This window comes from Oncorhynchus tshawytscha, linkage group LG11, assembly GCF_018296145.1.
Source record: "Oncorhynchus tshawytscha isolate Ot180627B linkage group LG11, Otsh_v2.0, whole genome shotgun sequence".
Classification (NCBI taxonomy): domain Eukaryota; kingdom Metazoa; phylum Chordata; class Actinopteri; order Salmoniformes; family Salmonidae; genus Oncorhynchus; species Oncorhynchus tshawytscha.
Genome location: NC_056439.1, coordinates 56,653,667 through 56,663,548, shown reverse-complemented (window position 1 = coordinate 56,663,548; position 9,882 = coordinate 56,653,667). Strand labels below are relative to the sequence as shown.

General features: G+C 43.6%; 1 protein-coding gene across 1 annotated transcript in view; it reads left to right on the top strand.

The window, feature by feature from the left end:
• The first annotated feature begins 1,522 nt into the window (after positions 1-1,522).
• LOC112222905 (histone-lysine N-methyltransferase NSD2-like) overlaps positions 1,523-9,882 on the top strand; it is a 43,955-nt gene continuing 35,595 nt past the window's right edge. Inside the window, 9 exon segments of the mRNA XM_042330415.1 lie at positions 1,523-1,577; positions 3,257-3,604; positions 3,606-3,915; positions 4,146-4,311; positions 4,476-4,645; positions 4,821-5,312; positions 7,285-7,450; positions 7,552-7,608; positions 7,730-7,839. Of these exon segments, the coding sequence (XP_042186349.1) occupies positions 3,285-3,604; positions 3,606-3,915; positions 4,146-4,311; positions 4,476-4,645; positions 4,821-5,312; positions 7,285-7,450; positions 7,552-7,608; positions 7,730-7,839 (1,791 nt within the window). The 5' untranslated portion in view covers positions 1,523-1,577; positions 3,257-3,284.

Here is a 9,882-nt window from a genome sequence, read left to right as displayed (position 1 = left end):
ATGGCACTTATACATGTAGATCCTTCAAACACCCCCAAACAGGGAAACAGATCCCAATCAAAGGTGTTATCACATGCTCCACCAAGGCAGTTATTTATCTTATAACTTGTCCTTGTGGTAAAATGAATGTGGGTAAAACAAAGCGTGAATTAAAAGTACATATCTCGGAGCATCGCAGAACCTTTAGATGCAGAAACTCGATTTACCCAGTCGCGGCCCACCTTTTGGAAGAAAACCACTCGATTTCGTCTCTACGTTAGGTTGGCATCGAACATGTTACCCTCCCTAGAAGACGGGGTGACCTCAACAATTTATTGTTAAAACGAGAGGCTGCCTTGATCTTTAATTTAAAGACCCTTGCTCACTTCGGTCTCAACGTGAACTTTGATCTGAAACCATTCTTGTGATTATTATGATTTTGCTATTGTAAATGTTTGTAGGCTTATGTAGCCAAATTGTATCTATGATCGTACACTATCCATTTATGTTTTTTGTATGCTATTTTAATTACAGACACCCGTGTGTGTCTTTTGACACTATATAAATGAGTCATCTCGCAGTGTTTGTCATTATACCCTGATGAAAACAGCTTGTCTGTCGAAACGTTGGACACAAATATTTTTGCATTCTGAGCTCTTAGAGTGTGCGGCTCTCCTTTATTCTCGCCTAAATCGCTGTGCGTTTCTTTCGCCTCTAGATTATTGCGGGTGTAGTGAAATGCTTTTGTTTCTAGCTCCAATAGTGCAGTAATATCTACCAATTCACAACAATACACACAAATCTAAGTAAAATAATGGAGTTAAGAAATATATAAATATTAGTGCGAGCAATGTCGGAGTCCAGATTATGAATATATTTTAATGTTGTATTTATCTAACCTTTATTTCAGAGTCATACATATATGATGGGATGTATTGACAATATGGACAGTATGTATAGAATATGTAGTATATCTGAAGAATAGTATATTACAGCAATATGAAGTGGGTATAACCAGCATGTAAACATTATTAAAGCGACCAGTGAGGGGCGGCAGGTAGCCTAGTGGTTAGAGCGTTGGGCCAGTAACCGAAAAGTTCCTAGATTGATTCCCCGAGCTAAGCTAAAAATCTGTCGTTTTGCCCCTGAACAAGGCACTGTTCCCTGGTAGGCCGTCATTGTAAATAAGAATTTGTTCTTAACTGATTTGCCTAGTTAAATTTCAACAACAAAAAAATCCCTGACTATGTACATTGGGCAGCGGTCTCTAAGGTGCATGTTAAAGTACCTGGGTGGTAGCAGGGTGACAGTGACTAAAGGTGGGTACTGGGCAGGTACTGCATAAAAGTTGTATCTCCTTTTCTATCTTTCTACGACAAAACACAGAAAAGCACATATGTCGATGTTGGGGTGGTATTGGAGATGATGATGATTTTTCCCCCTTTAACTCCGACCCCTACCCTTACTATAACCCTTGCCTGACCGTATCCATTTAAAATGTAAACTTCAATGGGGTAGGGACGTCCCAAGGATCTCAGATAGCACAGACATTTTTGAAAGGGCCGGTTAGACGCGTCGCTCCTCCCAACCAATCGGAAGTGAGTATTTTTCGCGCTGATTGGGAGTAGAGTTTCCCGCAAGCTTTGATTCAAGTTGAATGAAATCGGGGTTTTCAAGATGATTCAAACAGACTATTTTCAAATTTGATAACTATTCGAGAAATTCAACAGGTAATTTAACACATTACTACAATTATGGGAGGACAAGGCGAGCGTGGTCATCTTTCAATAAACGTGTTTCTTCTAACATAGCGAGTTAGCTAGCAATGTAACGTTAGCTAGCTAGCTGTAGCTGCGCATATGTCAGTCAAGTTGGCACGTCGCTAGCTAACGTTGAATGGTGGCTAGATGGCCAGCTAGCTACTCTAGTTCTAGTTAGCTACTCTAGTTAGCTACTCCAGCTAGCCACTCTTGTTAGCTACTCCAGCTAGCCACTCTAGCCAGCTACTCCAGACCGATAATCTAGCCAGCTACTCTAGTTAGCTACTCTAGTTAGCTACTCCAGCCAGCTACTCTAGTTACCTACTCCAGCTAGCCACTTTAGCCAGCTTCTCCAGTTAGCTACTCCAGCCAGCTACTCTAGTTAGCTACTCCAGCCAGCTACTCTAGTTAGCTACTCCAGCCAGCTACTCTAGCCAGCTACTCCAGTTAGCCAGCTACTCCCGCTAGCCACTTTAGCCAGCTACTCACTCCAGCTAGCTACTCCAGACAGATACTCCAGTTAGCCACTCCAGCCAGCTACTCCAGACAGCTACTCTAGTTACCTACTCCAGCTAGCCACTTTAGCCAGCTACTCTAGTTATCTACTCTAGTTAATTACTCTAGCCAGCTACTCCAGTTATCTACTCTAGCCAGCTACTCCAGTTATCTACTCTAGCCAGCTACTCTTGTTAGCTACTCTAGCTGTGTCATTGAGCGTCGGAAATGCTTTTCGGATGCATTTCATTATGTTTAGTAGCTAACAGAACATTCATGCCATGGTTTAGTTGACGCTACTTTATCTATCTGCAACTGACCTGGGCCATTAACGACAGATCCTAGCTAAGTCAGTATCTCAAAATGGGAAATATGTTACCATATTCCTAAAGAGTGAGACTTAAAAAAAAAAAAAAAAAGTGTATTGACTTTTATTTATTCGTGATATGTGATTGGCAATGTCTAAATTTTTCTGTTGAAATATAATAACTAGTTAGTCTGTCTTTTCATGGTCGGCGATGCTGGCTGCGTTACTGTTGGCTTGGGCCACATTGCATGTGGTTAGCGAGCGAGCTGTTCCTTGCATGTACTAGCCATTCATTCAACGTTGGGACATTGCAGTAGTAAGTAAGCCAACTACTATAGAGTGCTTAGCGACCTGGTAAGTTTTCTGATTGCTACATTTCACATCATATACTGTAACAAAAGTGTCCACTCGGTGCGCATCAGATGACCAAGTTACTAGCTGTAGTTGGTTGGCATGTTATCAAAGTAGCTAACTGTACTACTAGCAAATTTGCACTTTTCAGATTTGAATGTGGAGCCATTTTAGTGTGTTAACGACGCAGCTTAATCAGCTTTCAGTCCAGTGTTTGATGTATCCGCCTGTGCATTTTCACTCACTATTCGTTTGCACTATTGTTTTGTTATATTGGAGTGTTGAGTTAGACTTTCTGCATCACCCTAGATCCAACATGCATTGCTAAACCACTCATTATTTCTCTCCTTCCCCCTCTGTGCAGTAGCTGAGTGAGGCTGGAGTTGGATGGGATGGACAGTAAGGGATGGTCTGGGATGGACAGTACCAGTAAGGGGCGGTCTCTGCCCTCGGTGCCTGAGGCCCTCAACCCAGTCAGCATGAAGCAGCCATCTGAGCCCCTGGGGGGGAGGATGGGTCGGGGTGGGGGTGACCTGGGGGTGGACCCTGCCCTGCTGATGGACAAGGCAGCTGCCCAGTTGGCCGTGACGCTCCAGGACAGTGTTCTAAACCAGATGGCCTCTCATGGTCATAGTCATGAGAGGCTGAAGGACCTGACGTCCCGCATGCTGAACGGAGACCAGGACAAGCTGCCCAAGCTGTGCCCCCGAGCCCCCCATCCTGAAGGGTACTGAGGCCCCCTCCTCCCACCCCAGCCCCCAGAGGAAGGCCACCTCCCCCGAGATTAAACTGAAGATCACCAAGATGGTGTCCAAGGGGAAGCCGGCGCGCTTCGAGACGTTCTGTGGAGAGGGGCCCAACCTGCCCACTGAGGACCTCCTGGTGCCAGCCAGTAGGGCGGGGAGGAAGAGGAGACTCATCAAACCCAAACCTCTGCACAAACTTGCCTCTAACCATGACCCAGTTCCTGTGGAGGTGTCAGCTGCCAGTCAGCCAGAGGAGGGCACTGCTGCACCACAACAGGTGGGTTCAATACACAGAAGGCCAAATCATTGACATAGAACAACTGTTGTGTCTCTATGGGCTGGACCCTGACCAAATGAAAGGTTGATCATAGAGTGTCACTTGTGCCTGTCAGTCTTTGTGATCCAATAGAACTTTATCATACACTCGTTGTGAGTCCTTGTTTGTGAGAGTCCTCCTGATCCTCAGTGTTAATATTGAGGTTTCTGACAGCATGCTGTTCCTCTCAGATCCAGCAGGCCAGTCCTCTGGTGGAACAGAGACAGGAAGAGGAGATCCCTGTTAATACAGTGTTCTCTGTGGGTGATGTCGTGTGGACCAAGGTGTCAGGATACCCATGGTGGCCCTGCATGGTCTCTACCGACCCAGAACTCAACACACACCTCAAACACAAAGGTAAAAACATGTAACAGAACAGACTACCTGCCAAGTCCTTATACACACAGTTTGGTTAGATTCAAAAGAGACATTAGAAAGCATGTTTTAGATGGCAATATTAACCAGTGGAATATTTTTGCACAGAAGTTCTAACTAATGTTTTTAATTTAACTTTTTTTTAGCAATTAACAGCCATACGTCTGGCATCCTATATCACGTCCAGTATTTTGGGAACACCCCGGAGAGGGGTTACATCTTTCAGAAGAACATGGCCTCCTTTAGTAGGGAGGAACAATATGTTGAGCTCTGCCATGGCAACAAACAACCATCTTCCCGGGTCTTCCAAAGAAAGGTACAGTAACCTTAAACTCTTACTCAATTACTCAAGTAATTCTTCAGGAAATGTACCTTTTCTAGCAATGTCATCACTGTCCTCTGAGCTCTACTGTCAGCCTGAGCTCTACTGTCAGCCTGAGCTCTACTGTCCTTTACTAGTAGTTCTGAGTTTTACTGTCCTCTGTCCCCAGAGTACCACTTCTTCCGTACCCAGGAAGCTCCATGCCCAGTGGGTGGTGGGCATCACTCAGGCCAAGGAAGCTGCCAGCCTGGCCCTGGAGGAACGCCTGGCCAAGTACACCTTTACCTACGATACTAACGGGCCACACCTCAACCCCCGCCTGCTGGCTGAGCCCGGCCCCGCTGAGCCCGGCTGCGCTGAGCTCGGTCCCGCTGAGCATGGCCTCGACCTTGGACCAGAGCAGACAAAGGCCCAAACCCCGGACCAGGAGCTATCCAGGCTGACCCTCCTGTCTCCCAGCCCAACCAGTCCCCAGGCCCAGCCCACCCCCACAGATTGCAGCACTTCACTGGAGAAAAAGAAGAGCGGCAGCCCCAGAACAACAGATGGAACTGAGAAACAAGGGAAACGGAAGCAGACCACTTCAACACTGAAAAAGGAAACAACTAAGAAGACTAAAGTCCTGGTCTCCCATAAAGGACAAACAGAGATGCCCTCTCAGGTCTGGATAAACTAGAATCATTTTCATGGTCTATATACCTGTCCCTCCAGGATTTCACTATAGTTTTTTGTGATTTCTGCGGCAAAGAATGCTTGATTTTTGCGGCAGCTTTTCTGTAATCCTATGTTTTTCTATGTTTTTTCCACGTTAATTTCATATAAATTAATAAAAAGTCATATGTGCTCAGTTTTAGGATGGTTTCCAGCAGATAACAAAAACAATTAGAAACATCTAAAGTGCTCATTTGTGTTTATTTTCCTGAACAAATCCACACACACCTCTCCTCTCCATCATTCTTGGGGCTTGCTATCAGCACGGATGCACCTCCCATTCCTTCTCTCTCTCAAAAAAACCCAAATAGATTCAAAGGTGATCAATCACTTTCAATTTGAAGATTGATATTTCTTTCTAATAATTTTTTAACAAGAGATTGTGATTTAAAAAAATATATATATTCCTGAAAGGGTCATAAGGAAGATGTACTTTTAAAACAGTATTACAATTTATTTATTTTTATCCAGAAAGATTGTTCATTCGTGATCCGTGTTAATTTTTAGATTTTAAAACGGCAATGCTGGCAAATTGCACTCAGTGCTTTGAGCAGTGCTCGCCATAGACAGACTGGGGAGAGCAGAGTGCCGACCGCCATACTAAAGCCAAGGTTAGCAGAGCGCCGACCGCCATACTAAAACCAAGGTTAGCAGAGCGCCGACCACCATACTAAAGCCAAGGTTAGCAGAGCGCCGACCGCCCTTCTAAAGCCAAGGTTAGCAGAGCGCCGACCGCCATACTAAAGCCAAGGTTAGCAGAGTGCCGACCGCCCTACTAAAGCCAAGGTTAGCAGAGTGCCGACCGCCCTACTAAAGCCAAGGTTAGCAGAGTGCCGACCGCCCTACTAAAGCCAAGGTTAGCAGAGTGCCGACCGCCCTACTAAAGCCAAGGTTAGCAGAGTGCCGACCGCCCTACTAAAGCGGCACTCCCTTTGATTCTTTCAGCGGGGATTGGTCAAAATTGCGAGCTCTCGCACTATGCGCTGATTGGTTGATTTTTGCTGTGAATTATGCGATTGCAGAATCATGGGAATCCTGGAAGGGACTGATATACTATATTATTTACAGGAAGGGACTGACATACTATATTATTTACAGGAAGGGACTGACATACTATGTTATTTACAGGAAGGGACTGACATACTATATTATTTACAGGAAGGGACTGACATACTATATTATTTACAGGAAGGGACTGACATACTATATTATTTACAGGAAGGGACTGACATACTATATTATTTACAGGAAGGGACTGACATACTATATTATTTACAGGAAGGGACTGACATACTGTTATTTACAGGAAGGGACTGACATACTGTTATTTACAGGAAGGGACTGACATACTATATTATTTACAGGAAGGGACTGACATACTATATTATTTACAGGAAGGGACTGACATACTATATTATTTACAGGAAGGGACTGACAATACTGTTATTTACAGGAAGGGACTGACATACTATATTATTTACAGGAAGGGACTGATATACTATATTATTTACAGGAAGGGACTGACAATACTGTGTCATTTACAGGAAGGGACTGACATACTATATTATTTACAGGAAGGGACTGACATACTATATTATTTACAGGAAGGGACTGATATACTATATTATTTACAGGAAGGGACTGATATACTATATTATTTACAGGAAGGGACTGACAATACTGTGTCATTTACAGGAAGGGACTGACATACTATATTATTTACAGGAAGGGACTGACATACTATGTTATTTACAGGAAGGGACTGACAATACTGTGTCATTTACAGGAAGGGACTGACATACTATATTATTTACAGGAAGGGACTGACATACTATGTTATTTACAGGCCAAATGTATTGTGTTTAGAAGGGACTGTTTTCACTCTTGTGTTGTCCTTATTTTGAGGAAGTTGTTGTTTGTAGGATCTTGTCTCCCCTAGCTCAGAGACTGAACTACTTGAACCTCACAAGCAGAAACAGAAGAAGTCCAAACTGAAATCTCAACTACCTGCCAAGACGGGGAGGAAGAGGTCCAAAGGGGTTGCCTTGACTACCAACATGCTAGAAACCCTGTCACATGCACCTATAGGTAAGTTGGGGTCATATCAACATATCGTCAGTTATAGGTAGGGGTTAGTTTAGTTTTGTAAAATGTGTCAGATTAGCTAACATTTTCGGTTTTCCTCCTAGCTAAGAAAGGTACCAATACGTTTCCTGTTAAAGAACAGCTGAAGGCAGAACCTAAAGGTGAAAAGTTGTTGTTCATACTTGCCGTTAGTTCCACAGTCTCTACTGATCAGGTGAATGTTTCTCATGAGGGTCTGTCAGTTGTAGTTTTACCACAATCTGGCCTCTAACTTGTTTCCAGCTAAGAAGGATCCTCAGAAGAAGCAGCTGCCTTGTAAACAAGCTCTAGAGATCGATGAGGACAAGGACCAACAACCCAAGAAGAAACACGGAGTTGGTGACAAACAGAAGGTGAGTTATTATACGGTATGAAACAGTGGTGTGTCCAGTATGACAATTTGCACTGGTTGTCAGCTAAACAGCCGGTAAGACTTTTTCCACTTCATATTAACCAGGCCTAGTTTTCTGGCAAATTAATTTATTTTCTTTTGTGTTTCACATAGCCAGCCACGCAGAATCGTGGTGCATAGGCCATTTACTCAAATTTGAATTGCCACATGCTTTGTAGACAACGGGTGTAGACTAACAGTAAAATGCTTACTTATGGGTCCGTTTCCAACAACGCAGAGTTAAAGATATTATTAAATAGAAATAATGACCTGAGGAATAAAAATAACTTCGCTATACACACACAGTAATTAGAAAATAACATGGCTGTGTGTAGGGAGCATGAGAAGAACATGGCTGTGTGTAGGGAGCATGAGAAGAACATGGCTGTGTGCAGGGAGCATGAGAAGAACATGGCTGTGTGTAGGGAGCATGAGAAGAACATGGCCGTGTGCAGGGAGCATGAGAAGAACATGGCCGTGTGCAGGGAGCATGAGAAGAACATGGCCGTGTGCAGGGAGCATGAGAAGAACATGGCCGTGTGTAGGGAGCATGAGAAGAACATGGCTGTGTGCAGGGAGTATGAGAGGAACATGGCTGTGTGCAGGGAGCATGAGAAGAACATGGCTGTGTGCAGGGAGCATGAGAAGAACATGGCTGTGTGTAGGGAGCATGAGAAGAACATGGCTGTGTGTAGGGAGCATGAGAAGAACATGGCTGTGTGTAGGGAGCATGAGAAGAACATGGCCGTGTGTAGGGAGCATGAGAAGAACAAGGCTGTGTGTAGGGAGCATGAGAAGAACAAGGCTGTGTATACACTGCTGTTCAAAAGTTTGGGGTCACTAAGAAATGTCCTTGTTTTTTAAAGAAAAGCAAACAAATAAAAATTGTCCTTTAAAATAACATCAAATTGATCAGAAATACAGTGTAGACATTAATGTTGTAAATGACTATTGTAGCTGGAAACAATATATATATTTTTTAAGGGAATATCTACATATCTACATTGGGGCGGCAGGGTAGTAACCGAAAGGTTGCAAGTTCAAACCCCCGAGCTGACCAGGTACAAATCTGTCGTTCTGCCCCTGAACAGGCAGTTAACCCACTGTTCCTAGGCCGTCATTGAAAATAAGAATTTGTTCTTAACTGACTTGCCTAGTTAAATAAAGGTAAAATAAAAAACAACGACAACAGCCACCCTCGAAGCAGCGTTACCCATGCAGAGCATGGGGAATAACTACTCCCAAGTCTCAGAGCGAGAGATGTTTGAAACGCTATCAGCGCACACCCCGCTAACTAGCTAGCCATTTCACATCGGTTACACCAGCCTCATCTCGGGAGTTGATGGGCTTGAAGTCATAAACAGCGCAATGCTTGAAGCACAGCAAAGAGCTGCTGGCAAAATGCAGGAAAGTGCTGTTTGAATGAATGCTTACAAACCTGCTGCTGCCTACCACCGCTCAGTCAGACTGCTCTATCAAATCATAGACTTAATTATAACATAATAACACACAGAAATACGAGCCTTAGGTCATTAATATGGTCGAATCCGGAAACTATCATCTCGAAAACAAGACGTTTATTCTTTCAGTGAAATACGGTACCGTTCCATATTTTATCTAACAGGTGGCAACCATAAGTCTAAATATTCCTGTTACATTGCACAACCTTCAATGTTATGTCATAATTACGTAAAATTCTGGCAAGTTAGGCAGCCCAAACTGTTGCATATACACTGACTCTGCGTGCAATAAACGCAAGAGAAGTGACACAATTTCACCTGGTTAATATTGCCTGCTAACCTGGATTTCTTTTAGCTAAATATGCAGGTTTAAAAATATATACTTCTGTGTATTGATTTTAAGAAAGGCATTGATGTTTATGGTTAGGTACACATTGGAGCAAAGACAGTCCTTTTTTGCGAATACGCACTGCATCGATTATATGCAACGCAGGACACGCTAGATAAACTAGTATCATCAACCATGTATAATTACCTAGTGATTA